Source organism: Trichomycterus rosablanca, chromosome 2 (genome assembly GCF_030014385.1).
Source record: "Trichomycterus rosablanca isolate fTriRos1 chromosome 2, fTriRos1.hap1, whole genome shotgun sequence".
Classification (NCBI taxonomy): Eukaryota; Metazoa; Chordata; class Actinopteri; order Siluriformes; family Trichomycteridae; genus Trichomycterus; species Trichomycterus rosablanca.
In genome coordinates, this window is record NC_085989.1 from 2,159,860 (window position 1) to 2,186,526 (window position 26,667).

The window sequence follows — 26,667 nt, forward strand, 5'->3', positions numbered from 1 at the left end:
CAGTGTCTCCAATTCACCTCACTTGCACGTCTTTGTACTGTGGGAGGAAACCGGAGCACCGAAGGAAACCCATGCAGACACGGGGAGAACATGCAAACTCCACACAGAGAGGACACGGACCACCCCACCTTATCAAACCTTTCTCTTATCAAATTAGGAGAAAATAAAAATAAATTGTGCTCCAGTAGGAAGTAAGAACAGAGATGAGTCTCTCCATCACGGATTAAATGCTGTATTTTTGCTGTACACGTTTCTTTTTTGGAGAGCGCCATTTGTCTCCTGTCTCACTCGTCTTTTCTCAACTTTCTCCTGCACAGTCGTCTGTATCTCTCCCTTCGTTTGTTCTACGTTCGCTATCTTTCTTTTTCTTTCCACCGTCTTTTCACATGTAACTCGCCACTAACTCTCTCATCTGTAGAGTTGCGGTGTTTACCGACTGGAATGCACAGACTTGATTGGCTGAGTGGTGTCACGTGATCTCTGGTGTCTGTGCGTTTTCTCATCCACTAAACCGCTACCGTAAATGGTACAGAAGCTGCGCCGGTTAAAATAGAAGCGCTCCGTCAGGTTTCAAATCCTAACTTTCTGTTTTGGCTGTAGGTCCGGGTCCGTATGGGACAGCTTCTGGGTCCGGACCCGGACCGCGGTCCGCCTGTTAGTGACCTCTGTTCTAGACCTTCATCAGTGGTAACAGGACGCTGCCCACAGGGCGCTGTTGGCTGGATATTTTTGGTTGGTGGACTATTCTCAGTCCAGCAGTGACAGTGAGGTGTTTAAAAACTCCAGCAGCGCTGCTGTGTCTGATCCACTCATACCAGCTCAACACACACTAACACACCACCACCATGCAGTGCTGAGAATGATCCGCCACCTAAATAATACCTGCTCTGTGGTGGTCCTGTGAGGGTCCTGACCATTGAAGAAGCATGTAGAGGAACAGATGGACTACAGTCAGTAATTGTAGAACTACAAAGTGCTTCTATATGGTAAGTGGAGCTGATAAAATGGACAGTGAGTGTAGAAACAAGGAGGTGGTTTTAATGTTATGGCTGATCGGTGTATGTCATTACTTTGTTTATCAAATCAAATACTTATATCACAAGGTGTAAGTTATTTGTATAGCACTTTTTTACAAAAGATGTTTCAAAGCAACTTCCGCAGAAAAAGTGTTAAGCAAGCCGAGGGCAACAGTGGCGAGGAAAAGCTCCCTTAACATTACAAGAAAGAAACCTTGAAAGGAAACAAACCCTACAGGGACTAATCTTTTTAGTGTGAACTAGGATGCAAATTTTTTAACCGATAGCAGACCATCATGAGCAGATGGTTAACCATTAACCAACAATCCATTACCAACCAAAACAGCAGCAATGAATGACGAATACAATCGAGCAAAAGTGAATGTAGCAGGTTTTATTAACATTAAAAACTCTGAGTGCCTCAACTGAAGCTTATTTAACATTTAAAGAGCTTATAAGGATGCCAGGTAACCTATCTAATTTGGGTGTTTATGCAGGGTCATTAGCGAACCACTAGACTAAAAGTATTAGTATCACATTACTGAAAGAACTGCACATGAAAAATAATTGAATATTTACATATTTAGCTTTTAGCAGACGCTTTTATCCTGTGTACTGTCTAAGCAATCGAGGGTTAAGGGTTGCAACCTGGCAGTTTGTTTATTAGGATTTTAACGTCATGTTTTACACTTTGGTTACATTCATGACAGGAACGGTAGCTACCTGATTCATCAGTTCTCAAGTTTAATATCAAACACAGTCAATTTTGTATCTCCAATTCACGTCACTTGCAGGTCTTTGGACTGTGGGAGGAAACCCACGCAGACACGGGGAGAACATGCAAACTCCACACAGAAAGGACCCAGACTGTCCATCCTGGGGATCGAACCCAGGACCTTCTTGCTGTGAGGTGACAGTGCTACCCACTGAGCCACCATGCCACCCCAGCAGTGGGACTTGAACCAGTGACCTTGAATGTTAATTGTGTTCCATTTTATGTGCATTCATTTTCCTGACTGCATAGTTATATTAAATAGAAGGAAAGAAGAATGCTTTTGTTGTGTATACGTAAATGTTTTGCATGTCAAAGCTTGTTTAAAAACTGGGGTCATTGCACAGGGTCAGTCGTTACACACCCTGGAGCTAAAAGTGGTTTTTAGTGGTGGCTGCTTGGCCCTTGACCTTCTGATTGAAAACTCAAAGCTGAGAAGCAGAGCAGTAAACATTTTCAGCATATGGAGATGTTTCTGCTAAGGCAGGATTTTATTAGAAGGACCTTACTCAAGGGCTCAAATGTGGTGGTGTTTAAATCAGCAACATTTCATTTACTAGTCCAGTATCTTAGCTGCTAAGCTAACACTACTCAAATATCTGGGCATGGTTTCACAGATTAACAGCTTTTATAATTATACGAACATGGTTGATTTGAACATATTGTGGGATACTTGCAGTGTAGTTTCACTTCCATCATAGAATTATTTGCACATGGTCTTTTCAGGTTCTAGTTGAAACATCAGAGCTTAACATCAGTGCTAAACACCAACTAAAATGCTACACCTAAGCTTACCAGCATTGCGGTGGTGATAAGGAATTGGATTATTGATCTAGACCCAACAACCCTAGTTTAGTGGTACACAAAATACATGAAACTTAAAGTATATAAAATATTTATTTATTAGTATTTAAATTCGAAAGTTCAACATGTACCCAATACCAGTTTTTTAAAATCCCTCCTGCACTTTTTGGGGTTTGTTTTTTCTTCTCCCAGGAGTAAAACTCTTCAACGCAGCCCGAGGATTGATGAGAAGCATCTGTAGTCCTTTCCTCTCAGATCTTTGAGCAGAACATCCAGATCCTGGGCTTGGCTTGGGGGTGATGGACAGCTTGGGAGAATCCTGGAGATCTGGAACCACAGATGAGGCTACAGGACTCGAAAGAACAGCTACTTTCCGACCTCTGATTCTCTTATGGAAGAGCGATTCCCTCCGGGTTACGTTTGGGCTGGCCGCTAACGTACGGAAGCCGTACGGAGTGGCGACTTTGTCCACGTGCTGCAGAGACATCGCCGATCTTGTAGACGGATCTGAAAGGTCGTCCTTGCCACGTTTACGATTTGATCTCGGGGTCAAGCGGAACCTGGCGGTAAAGCGCGGAGACCCCAGTGGAGAACTAGACGTTGGAGAAAGTTCCTCTGGGCTGCTGGTTGATAACAGTCTGTACTCATCACTGTCTTTGGCTTTTCTGAACCGAGGTGAAACGCTGAGGTTCAACTTTGGAGGAACGAAAAAGCTGGGTATTCTTCCTGGAGTCAGCGCCACATTTTGCCAGGCCTTCACCTTTGCGGCTGGGCTTTTCTCTGCATTAACAAAGTCTGTACCAACAGCAAACATTTCTTATAAGTAAAAGTTTTTGCAAAGATGTGCTGTTTAACAAACTTGGCCGGTGGTTTGAAGTATTTGTTGCTTTACAGACTGTGACTGCTCAGGCTTTAAAGACTCCAACTAAACGAGCTACATGTGAGCATAATTAGCACATGATTGCATCCTCAGCAGTTTAAACCCAAATACTATCTAATTAGACATGAAATGCTATATAATACATCAGGAGTAGAAATGAGCATTTTATGGTATTGTTTAGGCCATATCAAGTGCATTAAGTAAATATGTAGCTAAGTCCAGTGTAATTAGATATGAAGTGCATTACATTTGTGATATAAACCATTATTCCATACCATATACACTAGGGTTGAGGCTTAGACCTGATTTAGCTTTTTTGCTTATTATTAAGCTCTCCGTAAACCTGGTCAGGTGAATCACTTGTGAAGAAATACAATAAGATTTTTTTATTTAAAACACCCCTATTCAGATATGTATGAGGTACTTTTAGGTTATAACTTTTATAATCACAAAGAAGCAATTAATTTGAAATCAGACATCTATAGTTAAGGTGTGAGTAAATATACTGTATACTGAAGCTTCACAAAAAAGGTTTTGGTGATACTGGAAGTTGGCAAGAATTAAACAAATACTTTATATACATCGATCAGCCATAACATTAAAACCACCTCCTTGTTTCTACACTCACTGTCCATTTTATCAGCTCCACTTATCATATAGAAGCACTTTGTAGTTCTACAATTACTGACTGTAGTCCATCTGTTTCTCTACATACCTTTTTAACCTGCTTTCACCCTGTTCTTCAATGATCAGGACCCTCACAGGACCACCACAGAGCAGGTATTATTTAGGTGGTGGATCATTCTCAGCAGTGCAGTGACACTGACATGGTGGTGGTGTGTTAGTGTGTGTTGTGCTGGTATGAGTGGATCAGACACAGCAGCACTGCTGGAGTTTTTAAATACCATGTCCACTCACTGTCCACTCTATTAGACACTCCTACCTAGTCGGTCCACCTTGTAGATGTAAAGTCAGAGACGATCGCTCATCTATTGCTGCTGTTTGAGTCGGTCATCTTCTAGACCTTCATCAGTGGTCACAGGACGCTGCCCACGGTGCGCTGTCGGCTGGATATTTTTGGTTGGTGGACTATTTTCAGTCCAGCAGTGACAGTGAGGTGTTTAAAAACTCCAGCAGCGCTGCTGTGTCTGATCCACTCATACCAGCACAACACACACTAACACACCACCACCATGTCGGTGTCACTGCAGTGCTGAGAATGATCCACCACCTAAATAATACCTGCTCTGTGGTGGTCCTGTGGGAGTCCTGACCATTGAAGACCAGCATGAAAGGGGGTAACAAAGCATGCAGAGAAACATATGGACTACAGTCAGTAATTGTAGAACTACAAAGTGCTTAGTGTTATGGCTGATCGGTGTACTTTATAATAATCAAATCTACAGTTTTCCAAAAATGACATTGCCAGAAAGAATGATCTGGAAAGCCCAAACGTTCATGCAGTGGTGACCGCTGTCTACAATTTACAGATTTTGAAGACAGAAAAAAGCCATTAAAAAGTTTCCTTCAGGTACTCTGACTTCCTTCCACCTCTAAAAACATGCAGTAGGTGGATTAGCCACACTAAACGGTTCCAAGATGTGAGTAATTGAATGAATAGGTGTGTGTGTATCGCCCTGTAATAGATGCGCCCTGTTCAGGGTGGGTTCCTGCCTTGCGCCCAGAGTTTCCAGGTGGCTCCGGGGCCACCGCGACTCAAACCAGGGCAAAATACTGTGTTAAAATGAATAAATAAATAAACAGACTTTTAGTTTGGAGTTTAATTGTGGTGCTGTGAACCGGGTGTGACGTTTTATTATGGAATCACCGGCACAGCACTGACTGGCGCGTATCACGAAGTGTTTTGAATGTGTAATACTTGTATAATGTATAAATTTGTCCATTTTATATGTGAACATTAGAGTAAAATGCAGTTTTCTTAGATAACGGACTGTTCAAGATGTCATGTCACTTGCCAAAGACATTTTATGAAACGTTATTTTTGTTTGAAGTTGCTAGCAAGTTGCTAAGCTAACTGTTGTTGTTTTGGATAGCCTAGCCACAAGCTAAACGTGCTGCTAAAAACAGACAAAAAAATCAACAATTCATAACTAAACCTGATTGAACCCGTGAAATTAAAACGTTTTAGTATAATTATGCAGATGTTTTGGGTAGAAATGGGAGCTGCTTCAGTGTGAGATGTAGCTGTGAGGACATGGAGGTGCATTGTAAATGAAGTGGAGATGAATGTATCAGGTAGGCGCAGTAAAACTGGATCTGCTCGATCTAAAAACGAAGAACATGAAGATAAATCATCAGCAGGATCCAGTGGATCTCTCATTTCAACATCTGCAGAGGAGCAGAGTGTGGAAAACACACCATCAGCCAGATGTCAAGCAAAGTGCAAAGCTGGTAACACCATCACCTTTAAATGTATTTGCAAAAGTTGACATGCATGTGACATTTTGGTATTTGAATGGAATTGGAAAGCAATTTTCGTTTTAAGATGTTTGCACTGTAAATTTCTTCTCTTTTCCTCCTTATTTAGTCATTTCCAGTTCCCTGTTACAGTCCTTTGGTGCCTGCACCACTTGCCACTGTGACTTCTTTACACCAGCCAGCGGTGGATTCTCACAGAGATGATCACGCTTTGCCCAATGTGTTCCTCCACCTGCTATTGCAGTCACAGTGCCGACAAACCCTCTCTGACCTTTCCTTCCTCAGACACGACCATGTGTCTGTTGAGTGCCTGCCCAGCAGTGGTGTCCTAGAGCAGCGTTTCCCAACCTTTTTTGCACCACAGACTGGTTTCATATAAGATATAATTTCACGGACCGGCAGGGAAGGGATGATTTAACATTATGTAATATAATGTAATAATATTGCTCACAAACGATGTAAAATGAGCTATTTTCACTGCAGCGAGACGCTGCTCCCACCTATGGGTGACGATAAGACAATAACACTCGAAATAGAAGCAGTGAATTATTCACTTTTTTTGTGCGGCCTGGTAATAAATAGCCCGGTGGTTTGGGACCATTGTCCTAGAGCATGATTAGACTCTGATGCCACCTGAATGCCCATTTTATGCCCATGAATGTATTTTTTTTCCGGATTGGTTAAGATTATACATGTATGTACATTTACATTTACATTTTCAGCATTTAGCAGACGCTTTTATCCAAAGCGACTTACACAATGAGCAGAACACAATGAGCAATTGAGGGTTAAGGACCTTGCTCAGGGACCCAACAGTGGCAACTTGGTGGTGGCGGGGCTTGAACCGGCAACCTTCTGTTTACTAGTCCAGTACCTTAACCACTGAGCTATCACTGGCCCATATGTACTATAAATCTCCTATCTATAATCTCCTACTTTATTTATAGGTGCCGTTTGTGGCTTGTCATTGGAAGATGAATCAGAGAAGACCCTAACCATCACTGACGGTGGGTTGTAAACCAGAACTGCATAACCAAACATGTTAAGTGTATCTGTACTGCTTACAAAAGTAAGGAATTCGAATCAGATCAGACATGGATTCCATGTGTTTACATAGTGTAGTACAGATTAAGTGGGGGGTTGGAATGGAGAGGATTGTGGCACTGGTCTTTGCTTATTGTTTATTGTGTAACTGTTGTTCCTGCTGCATTCAGATCATCCGGCAACTCTTTTTTGAGGAAGTGCTTACTTCTTACTTATCTTTTTTATAAGTAGTTTGAAAGATCTTGTGTGGGGCCAAAACTACTTCTTTAAATGTTCTACTTGTGGATTATTAAACCAGTTGTACTGACTGTCATGCTCAGGGTGTTTTCTTTGGCTCTGTAACTTCCTTGCTTTTGCAATATTTGCAGCTTGTAAATTGAACTTGCAGGGTTTAAGATCTTGTTGACCATTTGAGACACCTAATGATCTCTCAGGTCACTTTGTGAGGAACGTCAGGCTTACCTCCTTTATTAGTATCTGAAAACATGTTGAATGAGAGATGCTCACTGCCAGTATAACATCAGCGAGCTGTTTTAACACAACCTCTTACAGTAAATGAACACGTCCCCGCCCAACGAAGTGGGAGAACAAAAAGAGGTATGAAGCGCAAAAGAGGGACGACAGAAACGGGCTCTCTGGAGGGTGTTGAGGAGGAAGGAGATGACGATGATGATGATGAAATCCAACCAGAGGTTGAGATCGACCCCGAGCTGGACCGGGAGCTGGAGAGCAAGTCACGCCAGCATAACCTAACCTCGGCCAATGTGCGCAGCATCATACACGTGAGTGTGGATTAGCGGTGTGGTTTGACTGATTTGCATTATTATATATATTATTATTGATGAGATTGTTATCATAATCATGTCTACAGGAGGTGCTAACGAACGAGCATGTCGTGGCCATGATGAAAGCCGCCATCAACGAGACCGAACCTGTTCCTGTGTTTGTGAGTATTAGTAGCTCTTATGTAGTGCATTTTAATCTGTATTATATTTAGAAGTTCTGTTTTATATTTAGGATTCGACCTTCTGACGTCTTTGATTCTGCATTTTTCAGGAACCTAAGATGACCCGATCTAAACTGAAGGAGGTGGTGGAGAAAGGAGTGGTACGTTTGCCCTTGTAGTTTCGTATATTAAAGCTTTATTTCTATAATTTGTAGAATATTCAACCAACCTGCAGGAGAATCTGTTGAGGAAGAATCTCTCCATCACACTTTACTTATAGACTAATGACATTTCAGTTACTGATTAGTGTTTCCTCGGCTCTTGACCTTCAAATTCACTTTAAATTCTGACATTTTACTCACAGATTTAGAGACACTACCAGCATATTATTGCATATTATATATTATATAACATTCTTCTATACTATTAGGTAAAAAGCCGCTCTGATTGCCTCTCAGGTGGCGCAGCGTTAAAACTCGCTAGCACAACAGAGCTGGGATTTCGAATACATCGTATCGAATCTCAGCTCAGCCAGCCGGCGTTTGCCTGTTGTTCATACAGGGTTAGGGAGCCGGATAGGGACCTCATAACTGATGCAGTTACGTTCTCTGCTGGCTGGTTGATGTCGTCTGCACAGAGTAGAGGAATAATGCTGATCAGGGTGTGGCTCTCTGTGCACAGGGCTGATTCGCATATGAACTCGGCTGGTGCAGGTGAAAAAATGCAGTCGGGCACTGCTCACGTATCGGAGAAGGCGTGTGTCAGTTCGCTCTCCACAATCAGGGGCAGGGGTCAGCACCAGTACAGAGGAAGCATAACGCAATCGGGTAAAAATTGGAAACCCTAAAAAAAAGGGAGGAAAAAAAGCCGCTCTGGTGGAGGATCCAGGGTTCGAATCCACAGAGGGGCTTTTGGACGGTTGGGTGTCTACATACAGATATAATTGGTGGATGTTACTGCATTGCGTCCAGTGATTCTGGGAAAGCCGAACCCTGACCAGGCTCAAATTGGATAAAGCAGCTGCTAAATGCCATAAGTGTAAATGCAAACTTAGCAGTGTGTCTAAGGTCAGTGGTAGATCAGTGGTTGATCAGTGGTTAAGCTACTCTGGACTGGTAATTAGAAGGTTGCTGGTTCAATTTAATCCTTAAATATTTAGACTTTAATACTTTGGATAAAAGCGCTTGCTAAATGCCGTAAAGGTTAATAGAAGTGATCTAAGCAAATGAGGGTGAAGGGCATTGCTTAGGAGCCCAATGGGGGCAACTTGGCATAGGTAAGGCTTGAACCAGCAACCTTATGATGTCCCACCAAATTTCCAAGACTGTAATATGATATATTTGTGACTGAATATCGTCACACCACTAGTTCTCCTGATCCTCCACTTATAAATATTAAATTAAATAATTTGACCATTGAAAAAGTTCCTTATGTTTAAAATATTTGTCCAAAGAAGCTTCATGTGTCCCAAATTATAATTATAGTGTCGATTATCTTGTAGGTCATCCCCGCTTGGAACATTTCACCCATCAAGAAGCCGAGCCAAGTAAAGGTAATAAAAACAACAGGAACCAAAGCCCCGACATCAATACGCTGATCATTATCCATAAAGTTATTTAAATAAGCTCATATGAATGTGTTCAAAGGTTCCTCAGTTTGTGGACATCCCTCTAGAAGAGGAGGACTCGTCTGATGAAGAGTATCGGCCCGACGAAGAGGAGGAGGACGAGACGGCGGAGGAAGTAAGGTCGTTTCTTTAAAGCTCTTGTTCTGTGAAGATGAACATCTGGAACGGTGTGGATGTGTTGTGTTGTGTGTTGTGTGTTGTAGACACTTCTGGAAAGTGATCTGGAAAGTACGGCGTCGTCGCCGCGCGGCACACGGCTGAGCCTCAACAGATCCTACAGCGAATGCGAGGGCGAGAACAGCTGCAGCCCCAGACAGGTAACCCAAAAACACATCCAGAAACTGGTTATCATGTACAGTACACCAGTCTGAAGTACGCTAAACGGCCCAAAGTATGTGGACACCCGTCTTTAATGATGAGTGCAGCTGTTTACTACATAGTTACTTATATAATATAAACTATATCCTGCTAATTTTCCTGGCCTGCTCAGAATTTGAACATCAGTTGCGAGAGTGCACAAATTCCCATAGACATGGTCTGAAATTTTGTGGATATAGAAACTGCTATAGCCAAAAAAGGGCGCCAGTTCCATAATGATATTGTCAGGAGAACCAACCGGCTGTCCCACAGAGAGTCACGCCCTACTAGTAGCCTAGTGGGTAGAGCTTTGGGCTATCAACCTGAAGATTGGCAGTTCAAATCCAGGCTCTGCTATGCAGCCACTGTTGGGTCCTTGAGCAAGGCCCTTAACCCTGTCTGCTCCAGGGGCGCCATACGATGGCTGACCCTGCGCTCTGACCCCAGCTGTATATGTATATATGACACCTGTATATGTATATATGACAAATAAAGTATATCTATCTACTACTAATGCTGAGATCCAAATTCGAGAGCTCGAGATAGGCACTTTTAGTCACAGAATACCTGATTTCATAACACCAAGTACAAATAACCACAATAGTCTGTGGCCCTACAAGGTGAGAGTGGGGGTGGTGTAGTGAGGAATTCAAAATGACAAATTTGGAATAACTTTTTCTGTTCAGACCCTGCGCAGGGCAAGGCACGTCCAGGTGGAGGTGGTGCCCATGGGTCCCCCTCCACCTCCGCAGGGCCCGGAACCATCACGGCACCAGTCAGAGAGCAGCTTCATGGAGAAACTCCACGCTGTGGATGAAGAGCTGGCCATCGGGACTGACCGTATGGACACTTACCAGGTAGCGCTGATGTTCCGTTCTCATAATATCTTACAAAAAAAGAGAAAAGAATGCCGTGTGAAGTTTTTATTACAGTAGTATTATCAGTAGTGTGTGTTGTGTGGGCACATGTCCACATATTTTTGGACTTAACGTGTATTTTCTTTCTCGTTCTCCAGTCCCTCACCACTAACGGAGAGGACGGCCTGATGGCTTTCCGCACCCGTTCCAAACGGCCGCTCAGAGACGTGCCGCTGGGCCGACTGGAGGCGGAGCTCATAGCCCCTGACATAACGCCGGACATGTATGAGAATGGCTCCGCCCCCGAGGACAGAGAGTGGACGGGGTGGCTGCAGGGTCTCATGAACTCGGACGTGGAGAATGAAGGTGATAACTCGAGCCAAATTCTGTTCATTTTCTTTAGGGGTTTATTCTTAGATGCACTCTGGACACGTTCTGACACAGTTCAGCAGCAGACACAGTACTGTGACAGTGAGGGTTAAGGGCCGTGCTCAAGGGCCCAACAGTGGCAACCTAGCAGTAGTGAGGCTTGAACCAGCGACCTTTGGATTCCTAATCCTGTACCTTACCTGCTGGGCTACAACTGCCCTACGTATGGACACCGTCCAATGGAAATGCCCAGCTGTATTATGTTGTATTGTACTGTATTATGTGATTTAGGACACAGCATCTTGCGAACAGTTAAATCAAATGCATTTAGGCCAGATCTGTTACTGACGATTGTTGTCTGTCTGGGATTAGAGGAGGGCGACGATGAGGACGATCCAGATTTCAACTTCCTGGCTGACATCGATGAGCCAGATGTGGAGGACTACCGCAATGACAAAGCGGTGCGCATCACCAGTAAGTAGCCAGCGCCTACCAATCCACATGCCCATCATGCCATACAACAGTATAAAAAATATATACATCATGCTCGTGTGTGTGTGTGGTTTTTTTGGGGGTTTTTTTCAGAGAAGGAAGTGAACGACCTGACGGAAGAACTGTTTGACACAGTAGGGAATAATCTTACATTTATTATTTATAGCTTATCTGTTCTGTTTCAGCTTTGGAATGAATTATTTTACCTTCTTCGATAGTTTCAGGATGAATTAGCAGGTCTGGATGAAGAAGGCCATGAGGAAGAAGAGGAAAAGGAGGAAGAAGAGACTTCTCAACAAGACCCACCTAGTATTTTGGAGACTATTCAGTAAGACCTCACAATATAGATAATGCATTCCTATATGTGGTCATCAGTATCCAGTAACCCTATGTGTATATATATATATATATATACAGTGTATCACAAAAGTGAGTACACCCCTCACATTTCTGTAAATATTTCATTATATCTTTTCATGGGACAACACTATAGACATGAAACTTGGATATAACTTAGAGTAGTCAGTGTACAACTTGTATAGCAGTGTAGATTTACTGTCTTCTGAAAATAACTCAACACACAGCCATTCATGTCTAAATGGCTGGCAACATAAGTGAGTACACCCCACAGTGAACATGTCCAAATTGTGCCCAAAGTGTCAATATTTTGTGTGACCACCATTATTATCCAGCACTGCCTTAACCCTCCTGGGCATGGAATTCACCAGAGCTGCACAGGTTGCTACTGGAATCCTCTTCCACTCCTCCATGATGACATCACGGAGCTGGTGGATGTTAGACACCTTGAACTCCTCCACCTTCCACTTGAGGATGCGCCACAGGTGCTCAATTGGGTTTAGTCCATCACCTTTACCTTCAGCTTCCTCAGCAAGGCAGTTGTCATCTTGGAGGTTGTGTTTGGGGTCGTTATCCTGTTGGAAAACTGCCATGAGGCCCAGTTTTCGAAGGGAGGGGATCATGCTCTGTTTCAGAATGTCACAGTACATGTTGAAATTCATGTTTCCCTCAATGAACTGCAGCTCCCCAGTGCCAGCAACACTCATGCAGCCCAAGACCATGATGCTACCACCACCATGCTTGACTGTAGGCAAGATACAGTTGTCTTGGTACTTCTCACCAGGGCGCCGCCACACATGATGGACACCATCTGAGCCAAACAAGTTTCTCTTGGTCTCGTCAGACCACAGGGCATTCCAGTAATCCATGTTCTTGGACTGCTTGTCTTCAGCAAACTGTTTGCGGGCTTTCTTGTGCGTCAGCTTCCTTCTGGGATGACGACCATGCAGACTGAGTTGATGCAGTGTGCGGCGTATGGTCTGAGCACTGACAGGCTGACCTCCCACGTCTTCAACCTCTGCAGCAATGCTGGCAGCACTCATGTGTCTATTTTTTAAAGCCAACCTCTGGATATGACGCCGAACACGTGGACTCAACTTCTTTGGTCGACCCTGGCGAAGCCTGTTCCGAGTGGAACCTGTCCTGGAAAACCGCTGTATGACCTTGGCCACCATGCTGTAGCTCAGTTTCAGGGTGTTAGCAATCTTCTTATAGCCCAGGCCATCTTTGTGGAGAGCAACAATTCTATTTCTCACATCCTCAGAGAGTTCTTTGCCATGAGGTGCCATGTTGAATATCCAGTGGCCAGTATGAGAGAATTGTACCCAAAACACCAAATTTAACAGCCCTGCTCCCCATTTACACCTGGGACCTTGACACATGACACCAGGGAGGGACAACGACACATTTGGGCACAATTTGGACATGTTCACTGTGGGGTGTACTCACTTATGTTGCCAGCTATTTAGACATTAATGGCTGTGTGTTGAGTTATTTTCAGAAGACAGTAAATCTACACTGCTATATAAGCTGTACACTGACTACTCTAAGTTATATCCAAGTTTCATGTCTATAGTGTTGTCCCATGAAAAGATATAATGAAATATTTGCAGAAATGTGAGGGGTGTACTCACTTTTGTGATACACTGTATATATATATATATATATATATATATATTTCAATTTTCAGTATGCATATAATTATTATAAAGCATTAAACATGCATGATATGGTCTAAAGTATGTGGACATATGACTAGATGGATTATATCTGTCCCAGACACAAGGCACAGTTTACTGAATGCAATTTGTAACACAGCCCACTGGGTTCCACGTGAATGACGTGACCCTGTACGCCCCCTCCTACACGTGTCCAATCTGCCACAATAAGCTTGTGCAGAATTTATTGTAATACAGGGGGTTAAAAATGAAAAAATAAATGTTTTCTGTCATTATAAATATTCAAAATCATCTGAGGAGCCCTCAGATCCACCAGATTCCTTCAGATGTCTAGGTACTAGGTTGCATTAAACAACCTTGCTGTTGTGCGTAGGTACGAGGATCCTTTGGCAGACATTTTAACCCAGAGCTACAGCACCGTGAGAGAGAAGCTGGCGGCCGTGCGTAAGCGTAAGGCTGTGTTGGAGAGTAAAGGCGTGCCCATCCCACCTCCTCGTCCTAAACGTCCCAGCAGCCCCATCTCTCTGTTCCTCAGCCCGGCGCATAAGCTCCACCTTCAGCAACACGTCCAGCAGGTCAGTCTGCATACTGCACTTAGTATATACTGCATACTACACTTAGTATATACTGCATACTGCACTTAGTATATACTGTATACTGCATACTGCACTTAGTATATACTGTATACTGCATACTGCACTCACTGTATACTGTATACTGCACTTAGTATATACTGTATACTGCATACTGCACTTAGTATATACTGTATACTGCATACTGCATACTACACTTAGTATATACTGTATACTACACTCACTATATACTGTATACTACACTCACTATATACTGTATACTGCATACTACACTCACTGTATACTGCATACTGCATACTTCACTTAATATATACTGTATACTGCACTCACTGTATACTGCATACTGCACTTAGTATATACTGTATACTGCATACTGCACTTAGTATATACTGTATACTGCATACTGCACTTAGTATATACTGTATACTGCATACTGCACTCACTGTATACTGTATACTGCATACTCCACTCACTGTATACTGTATACTGCATACTACACTTAGTATATACTGTATACTACACTCACTATATGCTGTATACTACACTCACTATATACTGTATACTGCATACTACACTCACTGTATACTGCATACTGCATACTTCACTTAATATATACTGTATACTGCACTCACTGTATACTGTATACTGCATACTGCACTTAGTATATACTGTATACTGCATACTGCACTTAGTATATACTGTATACTGCATACTGCACTTAGTATATACTGTATACTGCATACTGCACTCACTGTATACTGCATACTGCATACTGCACTCAGTATATACTGTATACTACACTCACTATATACTGTATACTACACTCACTATATACTGTATACTGCATACTACACTCACTGTATACTGCATACTGCACTTAGTATATACTGTATACTGCACTCACTGTATACTGTATACTGCATACTGCACTTAGTATATACTGTATACTGCATACTACACTTAGTATATACTGTATACTGCATACTACACTTAGTATATACTGTATACTGCATACTAAACTCACTATATACTGTATACTACACTCACTATATACTGTATACTGCATACTGCATACTGCACTTAGTATATACTGTATACTGCATACTGCACTTAGTATATACTATATAGTGTATACTGCATAATGCACTCACTATATACTGTATACTGCATATTTGTCCTGCAAGGTGGTAATGTGTTGTCGATGATGTTTTTCAGCATGTGCAGCTCCTGACTCAGGTGAACATGCTGTGCAGGTCAGTGGACACTCTGCAGACCGAGACCTGCACAACTCGACAGTTTCTGGTAAGACCAGACCATAACACATGTATAAGCACACTACACCTGTTATATTTACATCTTAGACAGATTTCCACGTGTGAGATAGATAGATGATGATAGAATATGAATATGAATATAAAGTTATCACTATAGCTATTTACATATATGGAATTATATCTACATAGCAATAATAACAATAAGCATATGAATAAAAATGGGTATGTATTATAATAATAACAGTAATAATAATAAAAGATTAGTTAGGTATACATTATAATAATAATATCAGTCATAATAATAAAAGTTGTGTAAATAATAACTATACAACTGTAACTATAACTATATAAGGACGGTGCAAAATAACTATAACTATACATATATATGTATGACGGTTGTATAAAGTGCAGGTGCAAATGATAAATAATAAATAACAGGTCCAGTGTGTAGTCCAGGGTGTTGGTGGAGTTAGCGGTGTAGTGTAGTGTTCAGTAAAGTAATTGAAGTGGGAAATTTTTTTTTGAGCTACATGATAGCAATAATAACAATAAGCATATGAATAAAAATGTATAAAAATATATAAACTCGTACTCTCTCTCTCTTAGTCTGAGCTGCAGTTCTTTGCCCAGCGTGGGGAGCAGGCTAATCCCGGTTTTGTCAGTATCTTCAACTCCTGTAACCTGCAGGGTGCGCTCTCTCTTCTAGAGGAACTGGACCAGTCCGCCAAACACGACGCTCAGAACCCGTGTCCAGTATTTCCAGGTAAAAAGAAAAAAAAAAAAAAACTGACAACAACAACAAGGCTTCTCACAAGACTTTGAAGTATATCTCTGTGTGGGAATTTGTGCCTATTGGTCAAAAGATGACAGTGTTTTATGGCTGGGCACTTATGTCGGTCAAGAAAGCCTCAGCTGATGTTCCAGTTAATTCCAGAGCTGTTTAGTGGGGCTCAGGGAGGTCAGGGCTCTGTGCAGGCCCCTGGAGTTTCTTTAGAAGGGGTGTCCCAATACTTTTGTCCATATAGTGTATTTCTTGCTGTTATTCTGAGTAAACGTTATTGTTTACGCGATGTCCTTAAGGTTCCCGGATTCCGGCTGATCTGGCCTGGTTGATGGCAACTCGGCCGGTGTTTCTCTACCCAGAATTGCTTCCCGTCGTCAAGCTGCATCCCTGCCGTCACAAAAGCCCCTTCACCGCCGCGGCGAGCTGGTACGCCACCTACAGTCACTCAGAGTATTATTCTATGTAACGGCGCTAAGCTTAAAATGGCATTCTGTTTTCTTTCACTACAGCCTGGTGGTTTTGGGTCATAAGCATTTTAAGGACACCGTGCACCCTCTCAAGCTGACATGCCACTACCTGCTGGCAGGCCGAAACATCAAGTGCCTGAGAGAACATGTTCGCCTCTCGTGTCGTAAGCAAAGCCCCAACGTTATAAAGGTGTGTAAAGCCATGAATGTTAATCATAATGCACGATATGGACAGAATTATGGGAACAGATCATGAGCTTGTTAGGGATTATATACACCTGGTACAGGTGGGTGTGGCTTAAACACCTGAACTCGATAATAAGGCCGAGCGTCCACATACTTTTGACCATACAGTGTGTGTGCATTAAGCCTCTTCTTGTGTGTGTGTGTTTGTATTTGTATTAGAATTACTTTGTTGAAGGTCAGTGCCCGCCCATGCCGCTGGCCTGTGGTCGGGTCAGTCCCACTGATCAGCGCCCCCCACTGGAGAGAGACAGACACCTCCTGCCTCCCTGGATTTTGGTAATGACTGTTTCTGTTTGTGTAATATTCAGTATTCAGTAAGCATCTGTTGATCTTTGCTCGTGGTGTGAATCATGGTGCTGTAGTAGCAGAAGCAGCAGGGGTGCAGGGTCACAGCCTAAAAAGTTAATATAATATAATATAGCCCCAAAAATACATAATATTCAGTAGCAGGATCACAGATTCAGTATTATTCCACAGAGAAATACAGAAAGCAGAGCATGTTCCTCCTTAGATGTTTAAGTATTTTGTAGAGTTTCAACGCTGTCGCTTTGAACGCCCCGAATAGGTCGTCTACTAGTGTTCCAACCCGCTGTTTAGCACTTATCGTAGGTGTTTTGTATCTAGCGAAGATCGCAAATGCATTAGAAAATTAGATATGCCTTTTTAAGTTCTGTAATAATCCTAATAAACCTTGTTTTTATTCTAATATGACACTTGGGTGGCAAAGCAGCCCCAAACTCGATGGTGCGACAGCGACTCCTAGTGTCTGGTCTTAGGAATACGCAGAGTCTAGCATTTACTATTTACATTTTTGGCATTTAGCAGACGCTTTTATTGAAAGCGACTTACAGTACTGTGACAGTATACAGTCTGAGCAATTGAGGGTTAAGGGTCTTGCTCCGGGGGCCAAACAGTGGCAACCTGGCAGTGGTGGGGCTTGAACCGGCAACCTTTTGGTTACTAGTCCAGTACCTTAATCGCTAGGCTATAGCTGCTCTTTGTATCCAGCGAAGATTGCAAATGCAATAGGAAATTGGATTTGCCTTTTTAAGTTCTTAAATAATCCTAATAAATCTTGTTTATATTATAATATGGCACTCAGGTGGCAAAGCAGCCTGTTTTGCAAAGCCAACTCAATGGTGCGACAGCGACCCCTAGTGTCTGGTCTTAGGAGGAATACGCACAGGAGTGTCGCATTTACATTTTCGGCATTTAGCAGACGCTTTTATCCGAAGCAGTACTGTACTGACTAAGCGATTGAAGGTTAAGGGCCTTGCTCGAGGGCCCAACAGTGGCAACCTGACAGTGTAGGGGCTTAAACCAGCGACCTTTCAATTACTAGTCCAGTACTTCAACTGCCAACAACTGTAGCGTGTTCCTCTAAATGTGCTGTCTGGTGTAAAGATGCTTCCGGCGGCTTCACGCGTGTGCTAACCAGCAGCGCTTCTCGGCCAGCAGAGGTCGCCAGAGTGCGCATGGATATCGAGTCTATTCAAATTTTGCAAATTCCCACCCAAACTATAAATAAAAAGATTAAAATATTGCATTTTCAGTGATAATTATGATTTTTTTACTTGTTTTATGTGTTGATTCCACTGGTGTAAATTCTGGTGTGATTTATCTCACAGGAAAACCTCAAACTATTTTATGAAGAAGTGCAAAAGTACAACCTGCCTTCCCCTAATTCACAATCTAACGTTCCTGAAGAAAGCCCGAATTCCTCCAAAGACCAGACCTGCACGTCTTACACCTTCCCGGCTGGTACTCGTTACCCTCCCAGACTTCCTGATTCTGTGATTGTAACCCTTAAACCACGTGTTCCACCCGCCAGCTGCAAGAATAAAGCCCACAGTGCTTCCACCAAACCTCCGCCGTCTGCAAAGGATCTGGAGGAAGCACTTAGTCGCCTCCCGCCCATTCTGCCGAAGCTCGCTGGCGACCCTGTTAATCCTAATCAGGCTGGTGCCGTTTCTAAGAGGCAGAGAACCCGATTCTCTAGAAGAAGGGCTTACAGAAGGAATTCATCCAATATCAACCCAGGAAAACTCATCGTAGGTCTTGCAGCCACATCGGCTGGTGTACAAGCACCAAATATAGCGCCGATGTGTTCAAGCCAAGGAAGCATCATAATGGCGCTGCCGACTGCCTTCATATATCCCACCTCCACCCCCCAAACCCAACCGCTATCTGCCTCATTAGCTAATGAGAACATGAGTCAGAGATGTGGCACCTTACTCAAACTCAGCATGGACCAGAAACTTCTAAAGCCTCTGGCTACATCTCAGTCCTCACAGTTTCTCATCCTGCCTCCAGGATATGTGGTCACCAGCAGCTCCCACAGCCAGGCCGCTCAGCTGAACCCAAATGACGATCAGAACGTTGCGGTTTCACCACACGAACCCCCAAGAAGGAAAGCAGAAGGAGAAGAGACCGAGCTCGGTGAAATCGTCGGCAACGACGAGGAAGCGGAGGATTGTGCCGGGAGGTTTCTCGGGAAACCGTTCCTCACCCTGTCTGAATCTTCTGGAAGCCCTGCGCCAAGCTTAGATGAGGGAGATGATGCCACGGAAGTGGGAGACGGAAAGGAACAGACACACAGAGCATCTGCACAACCAGGTGGGATCGCAGAAGAGACAAATACTTCTAAAAACTTAATAGAAGTGACCATGGCTGCTTCTGAAACATCTGTACTGTGTCTGCCAGAGGTTCAGGTGAGTGTTTATGGTTATATAGAGGCTTACAATGAACTTTTAGATTTTAGCTTTGAGTTTGGAAGCCTTGCTCAAGGGTCCAACAGTGGCTACATAGCAGAGGCTGGATTTGAACCCTCTAGGCTACCACTGTCCTTTATACTACACTTGATCTTAGGCCGAAATGGTGGTTCAGGGGTTGCGAATCATGTCTGTGTAGGCGCCCGACCATCTGATAGCACTACTGAGCTTCGAACATTAAATCTCAGCTGTAGAGGAGTAGCGTATTTTTCCTTCTTTAAAGTGAGACATTCACCGACCAGGCATAACATTATATCCTCAGATGTTAGAAGCAGGAAAAATGGGCGAGCGTGAAGATTTGAGCTAGTTTGAGGGCCAAATTGTGATGGCTAGACGACTGGGTCAGAGCATCTCCAAAACTTCAGCTCTTGTGGGGTGTGTCCCGGTCTGCAGTGGTCAGTATCTATCAAAAGTGATCCAAGGGAGGAACAGTGGTAAACCCGCGACAGGGTCATGACAGAGGCGACAGAGGCACAGAGCATCACAGTTTGTTGCGTATTGGGCTGCAAAAGGGGACCAACACAATATTAGGAAGGTGGTCATAATGTTATGCCTGATCGGTGTGTATTTCATTTGCTGCAAGTAAAGCTTTGTGCACAATCTTTAAGGAATCACCGAAGCTGCCGTCAGAGCCGGGATCTGAACAAACAGGACCCTCGGATGCTGACAGATCAGAACCTCGTGCTTCAGGTTTGTAGCTGAACGTCTTAGCTAAACGATCTTGTTGTTCTATTCATGATGAATAACGTGGAATTCTGTTTGTCTGCTTAGCAGAGACGGCTGAGAAGACGCCAAAATCGGAGCATCTTCACGACCAAACGTCCGACGATCCTCGGAGGGATATAAAAGACATAGCGTTCGCGCAGGCCTACCTGGAGAAGGTCTGCACCACTAACGCTCATCATTAAACCGTGCTCGGGTGCATGACGTAGTAGCACACTCGATTGTCCACGTGCTTTCTGCAGGTGTGCGAGGCTGTGCAGGTGGAGCCAGGGAAGGTGGAGGAGTTCCTGAACGTGCTGTACGAGTTCGAGAGGGACTCCGAGGGCAGGACGGCGGTGGAGCTCTACGCGAGGCTTAAACCCGTGCTGAGCGACTGGCCCGAGCTGCTGCGAGATTTCGCGGCTTTTCTGCACCCCGAACAAGCCCAGGAATGCGGCCTGGTGAGGAAAACGAGCCCCCTCGCGTCTAATCTGTGTGTCTCATCTGCTTTAAACTGCCTATAGGTATGAGGGACTGAGTGGATGGGTGTGGATGTTGCCCTGTAATGGATACAGATGTTATGACTGGTGATGTAAATGTCAAGTCGATTCATCCAGCACGGAAATACGAGAGCGTGGTTTCCTCTGGCTGCTCTGTTTTTTTTCCACCTTTGGAAAAACATGCCTGTAGATGGATTAGCAACAGAATAATCAAATTTATGTAAAAAGCCTGAGGTGGAATTTCAGTAAATCTCACCTAGATGTATTTTTGGGATAAACTCAGTGTATCATGGAGTACATGGTGGCAGATATGGGGACTCGAGTCGCACACACAGAGACTTCAGACTCGACTTGTGACTCAAAAAAAGACAACGAAAGTCAGCAACATTAGTTACGTGTGACAATTTTATATATATATATATATATATATATATATACTGTATATATATATGATCCGACATCATTCTTATCGTGTCATTTCTGCTCTCTAATAATAATAACGCTCCGGCCGTCTTAACCCGCAATGCACGCAATGTTCCAGCCAGCTTCCGGTGTAGTGACGAAGCGTCGCTCCCTACTTAAAATGGTGGAGTACCCTACGTAGTGCAGGAATCCATCGCTTTCTGAACCAATCAGAGCTTCTGATTGTAATTGTTAGTAAGAAATGCTGTTATCTGCATTTATTCAGTTTGCGTCACACAGATGACGTGGTAATGAAACGCTCGATCGGCTTTCTAATGACTTCCTGTTTTACTTCACCACCGGGAAAAGTTTGGAGGTTTTTAATTATAAGCACATTTACAAAATAACGGATTCTGTTCCTAATGGGACGCACGCTTATAAATGTAATAGCATCTGGAAGAACAGAAGCTCAGGTAAGCAGCGGTTATGATGTTTTTGCTGTGTTTGGGATTTTGGCCGCTGTACCGTGATTTATCGAGCGCTTTTGTTCTGTAATGAAAACAAAACGTATCAGTTGAAGCTTTTAACTGGAACCTAGGAAAGTAAAATGGCTAAATACAGTCGCTAATCTGTTGTTGTTTTTTATCTGAATTTACAGATTATTTGTTTATTTCTACGCTACATTTCCAATATATGTTTTGTGTTTATTATATTGACTCGTGACTTGACTCGGACTCTAGCCTAAAGACTCGTGACTCGACTCAGACTCGTATTTTGTGACTTGCGAACATCTCTGCACAGTGGTGCTATAAAACACAAGCCGGGTTTCTATATGTTGATCCTTCTGGTCTTTTCTCTCTGTAGCTGGCGGAGCAGCAGGCGTTCGAAAGGAGCCGGGCGTTCCTGCGGCAGCTGGAGCTCACTTTCGGCGAGCACTCGGTGCACTACAGGACGGTTGTACGGACTCTGCAGCAGGGACTCCCTAAAACCCGGCGCGGCTCAGAGGAGGTACTGTGTGATGTGTTCATCCCTGTGAATACCAGAATATATTAAAAAAGATAGTATGTGCATATAATACAGCCACAATATGTGGACACGTCTTCTAATTGTTGGGTTTAGGCATTTTGTGCACGTCTGTGTGTACAAACGTTCAAGTGCGGAAAATAAATAATATGCTTTGAATTTTGTGACATGGCTAGACGACTTTTGGTGTTCAGAGCTCAATTAAACACCACAGGGATTAATCGAACCATTTATTGTGAAACCTCAGCAATGCTGTTTTGAATAAATAGGGGATGGGATCTCTCAACACGCCCGCTGTCAGGTGTCCACATACTTTTGGCCACGTTGTACGTGTAGAATCTGAAAATCTATTTCCGTTCAGATGAAAGCCAAGTTAGCTCTGCTGTTCCGTGACCACGCCCACCTGCTGGAGGAGTACTGGGTGTTTTTGGAGCAGCTCCACCCCACCGTGCAGCATGAAGAGGAGGAGGAAGAGGAGGCCGACACTCAAGACGTCTTCAGTCACGAGCTTATCGGGTCGCACTCGAAAACCGAGAGGACAGAAACTCTCGAAGATCAAAGCCACTCTGAGGTAAAGTTGATTATTATTGGTTTGATTATGATGTCTCATTGACGGGTAGTGTGGGTACCCGGGTTCTAACCTCAGTGAAGTGAGGAATTGGATATGACCAAAATAAAACAGGAAAAATGGTGGGAAATGCATAACATTAAAACCACCTCTTTGTTTCTACACTCACTGTCCATTTTATCAGCTCCACTTACCATATAGAAGCACTTTGTAGTTCTACAATTACTGACTGTAGTCCATCTGTTTCTCTGCATGCTGTTTTAACCTGCTTTCACCCTGTTCTTCAATGGTCAGGACCCCCACAGGACCCCCACAGAGCAGGTATTATTTAGGTGGTGGATCAAAAGACACAGCAGCGCTGCTGGAGGTTTTAAATATCGTGTCCACTCACTGTCCACTCTATTAGACACTCCTACCTAGTCGGTCCACCTTGTAGATGTAAAGTCAGAGACGATCGCTCATCTATCGCTGCTGTTTGAGTTGCTTATCTTCTAGACCTTCATCCCACGGGGCGCTGTTGGCTGGATATTTTTTGGTTGGTGGACTATTCTCAGTCCAGCAGTGACAGTGAGGTGTTTAAAAACTCCATCAGCGCTGCTGTGTCTGATCCACTCATACCAGCACAACACACACTAACACACCAGCACCATGTCAGTGTCACTGCAGTGCTGAGAATGATCCACCACCTAAATAATACCTGCTCTGTGGTGGTCCTGTGGGGGTCCTGACCATTGAAGAACAGCATGAAAGGGGGGTAACAAAGCATGTAGAGGAACAGATGGACTACAGTCAGTAATTGTAGAACTGCAAAGTGCTTCTATATGGTAAGTGGAGCTGATAAAATGGACAGTGAGTGTAGAAACAAGGAGGTGGTTTTAATGTTATGGCTGATCAGTGTATACACATTCTTATTTGTTTTCTCAGAAGGCTGCAGGAACAGAGCCGGAGGTAAAAGCGAGTACGGCAGGAGACGTTCAGTCCCACCTCATCACCTCACAGATTCCTGTGTGTGCAAAGAATATTTCACACATGCCAAGCGGGAAGAAAGTGGTGCTGTGGACAAGGTTGAATTATTATTCTGTTTAATTACTCGTTTACTGCCGAACATTTTTTAATAAATCGTATCATTTTGACGTGACGTTCTGTGTGTTTGAACAGGGAGGCTGACCGTGTGATCCTGACCGCATGTCAGCAGAGAGGAGCTTCTCCCAGCACTTTCACTGCTATTGCTGCTCAGCTGGGTAATAAAACAGCGTCTGAGGTACGATCTGTAGATCTCTGCTTTCAGTACGGAGCCTCTGTATCAGAATAGGATTCAGAATATGTGGACATCTGACCACTAGCTCGATCAGATAAGATAAGATTCCTTTATTGATCCCCATGGGGGAAATTCGAGTGTAACAGCAGCTCCAGTACAGTAAATAGGTGGTGGATGATTCTCAGCACTGCAGTGACACTGACATGGTGCTGGTGTGTTAGTGTGTGTTGTGCTGGTATGAGTGGATCAGACACAGCAGCGCTGCTGGAGTTTTTAAACACTTTACTGTCACTGCTGGACTGAGAATAGTCCACCAACCAAAAATATGCCCGTGGGCAGCGTCCTGTGACCACTGATGAAGGTCTAGAAGATGACCGACTCAAACAGCAGCAATAGATGAGCGATCGTCTCTGACTTTACATCTACAAGGTGGACCGACTAGGTAGGAGCGTCTAATAGAGTGGACAGTGAGTGGACACGGTATTTAAAAACTCCACTCATACCAGCACAACACACACTAACACACCAGCACCATGTCAGTGTCACTGCAGTGCTGAGAATGATCCACCACCTAAATAATACCTGCTCTGTGGTGGTCCCGTGGGGGTCCTGTGGGGGTCCTGACCATTAAAGAACAGCATGAAAGCAGGTTAAAAAAGTATGTAGAGAAACAGATTGACTACAGTCAGTAATTGTAGAACTACAAAGTGCTTCTATATGGTAAGTGGAGCTGATAAAATAGACAGTGTAGAAACAAGGAGGTGGTTTTAATGTTATGGTTTATCGATCGATGGGGGGGGGGGATTCTGATGGACATCAGAACATCAAAATTGGACAGAAATTCCAAAGATACAAAAGCAGACTGAACCTTTAAAGTGATTTTATTGTGCTCAGTCAGACGTAAGTTTATTTTCCTTCACAGGTTGGTGCACGCTATCAGGATCTCATAAAACTCTTCCACAAATCCTCAAAGCTGCATCACACCAGCCCCGAAGAGGAACCGGACTGAGAGGAAGCAGAAAACGGTGCTCAGCTACCCACCAGACCCACTGCAATCTCAATTTCGAAAGTGGACAGACACGAGGACTCTCAAAACCACTCTGGACTCTTTCCTGAGCCGTAAGAATTCTCACTGCAAGCGTCTCCGAAGGCAACAGGCAACTCGAGGATGTAGAACGTCAGAAAGCCAGCCAGCCTAATGTGTTCGAATGCTAATAAAAAGATTGGATTAGAACTCGTATGTTACATTTTGCTTTGCCATTTTAATTCAGCATTAAGCTGCTCAGTATTTAACACGTGCACTACAGCATGATGGGATGTTAATTGCTTGGTTGAATCATGCGATACACTGTCTGAAAGCTTCTGATCTCATGTTTCTCCACTTATTTATTCAGGTTTGTTGTTGGACGTCTGTATATAGTGGATGTAAATAATAAAACAGGAGTTAGTTACAAAATAGTTAAGTAATAAAGTAACCAAGACGTTTGGCTTCATTACTGCTGGATTTATTATTACAGTATTATACCGTGCACAAATCATTTTATCAGACTGTCGTGGCTTTTCTAATATTATGGATTTGTAAAGATTTATTTTCAGTGTGCATAAAGTGCATATAAATGTAATACATTTCATTGCTCATGTGGTGCAGCGATCTATAATACTATGCCTTCGGCTGTCCATGAATGTGTGGGGAGATGGCACCTGACCTGCTGCAGTCCTGACCAGGATAACGTGCTTAATGAAACTGAAATGTATACATTGCACTGTATTGATTCTTGGTATGAATAAAAAATTATATATATATTTTTTTTTTGCTCTCGCTACTGCCATATTATTATTGGTGGGTGGGGGGAACTGGGGTAAATAAAGTACCTGGAGGAAACCACATGCAAAACGGCTGTGACCAGAGGTGAGGATTCAACCCATGTCCTGAGGAACCATGTTGATTTGAAGCATTTAGTTCAAGGGTTGGTTATATACATTGATCAGTGTTTAATGGGTTGTTTATGCAGTGTGTATGTAAATATTATTATCAAGAAAAACATAATATTAAACATTTACCATAAATAAATCAATAAAACAAGTAAATTCATTAAAAATTACTATTATTATTGTTGCTTTTCGTAAACAATACATTGACCCATTCTGATCTTCAACGCTTAACAATTGGATGTTCTTTGATTGACAGAAAGTTTCACCAATCAGCAGCTTACATCTCACCAGTTGTAAACATTGCCAACCAATAATCGAGCGAGATTTCTGTTTTGGTCCCGCCCCTCGCGTGGACGCTCACTTACAGTGTCCGATTCTTAACCTTGGAGCCGACTCGGATTCTAATTCACGGTTTTGAATGCGAATCGATTCCATTTTAAGAGTCGACTCTACAAACTGAGCGATATGTATAAAAAACAAGATAACCAATATACAGTATAAATACTGT

At 43.2% G+C, this 26,667-nt stretch overlaps 1 protein-coding gene across 2 annotated transcripts; it reads left to right on the forward strand.

The window, feature by feature from the left end:
- The first annotated feature begins 5,542 nt into the window (after positions 1 to 5,542).
- On the forward strand, positions 5,543 to 25,461 carry gon4la (gon-4 like a). Of its 2 annotated transcripts, none has more exons than XM_063009702.1 (28): positions 5,543 to 5,884; positions 6,859 to 6,918; positions 7,508 to 7,737; positions 7,827 to 7,901; positions 8,012 to 8,062; positions 9,403 to 9,453; positions 9,548 to 9,643; positions 9,732 to 9,845; positions 10,572 to 10,742; positions 10,901 to 11,108; positions 11,484 to 11,585; positions 11,697 to 11,737; positions 11,822 to 11,931; positions 14,013 to 14,214; positions 15,448 to 15,534; positions 16,113 to 16,269; positions 16,587 to 16,716; positions 16,800 to 16,947; positions 17,163 to 17,279; positions 18,632 to 19,714; positions 20,383 to 20,464; positions 20,546 to 20,655; positions 20,740 to 20,937; positions 22,243 to 22,386; positions 22,763 to 22,972; positions 23,894 to 24,033; positions 24,128 to 24,230; positions 25,150 to 25,461. In XM_063009702.1, exons 1-28 carry the CDS (start codon positions 5,716 to 5,718, stop codon positions 25,234 to 25,236), a joined length of 4,476 nt encoding a protein of 1,491 aa, XP_062865772.1. In that variant the 5' UTR covers positions 5,543 to 5,715; the 3' UTR covers positions 25,237 to 25,461. The 2 variants fall into 2 exon arrangements, with proteins under 2 accessions (XP_062865772.1, XP_062865780.1); XM_063009710.1 differs by having other exon boundaries at positions 5,544 to 5,884; positions 20,549 to 20,655.
- The last annotated feature ends 1,206 nt before the right edge of the window (positions 25,462 to 26,667 follow it).

Excerpts from the sequence above, each read along its gene's own strand:
- gon4la (XM_063009702.1), top strand. The coding sequence starts at position 5,716 with ATGAATGTATCAGGTAGGCGCAGTAAAACTGGATCTGCTCGATCTAAA. Across the intron at positions 14,215-15,447 it reads TTCAGCAACACGTCCAGCAG|CATGTGCAGCTCCTGACTCA; the intron begins GTCAGTCTGCAT and ends GATGTTTTTCAG. Across the intron at positions 20,938-22,242 it reads AAGCCCAGGAATGCGGCCTG|CTGGCGGAGCAGCAGGCGTT; the intron begins GTGAGGAAAACG and ends TTCTCTCTGTAG.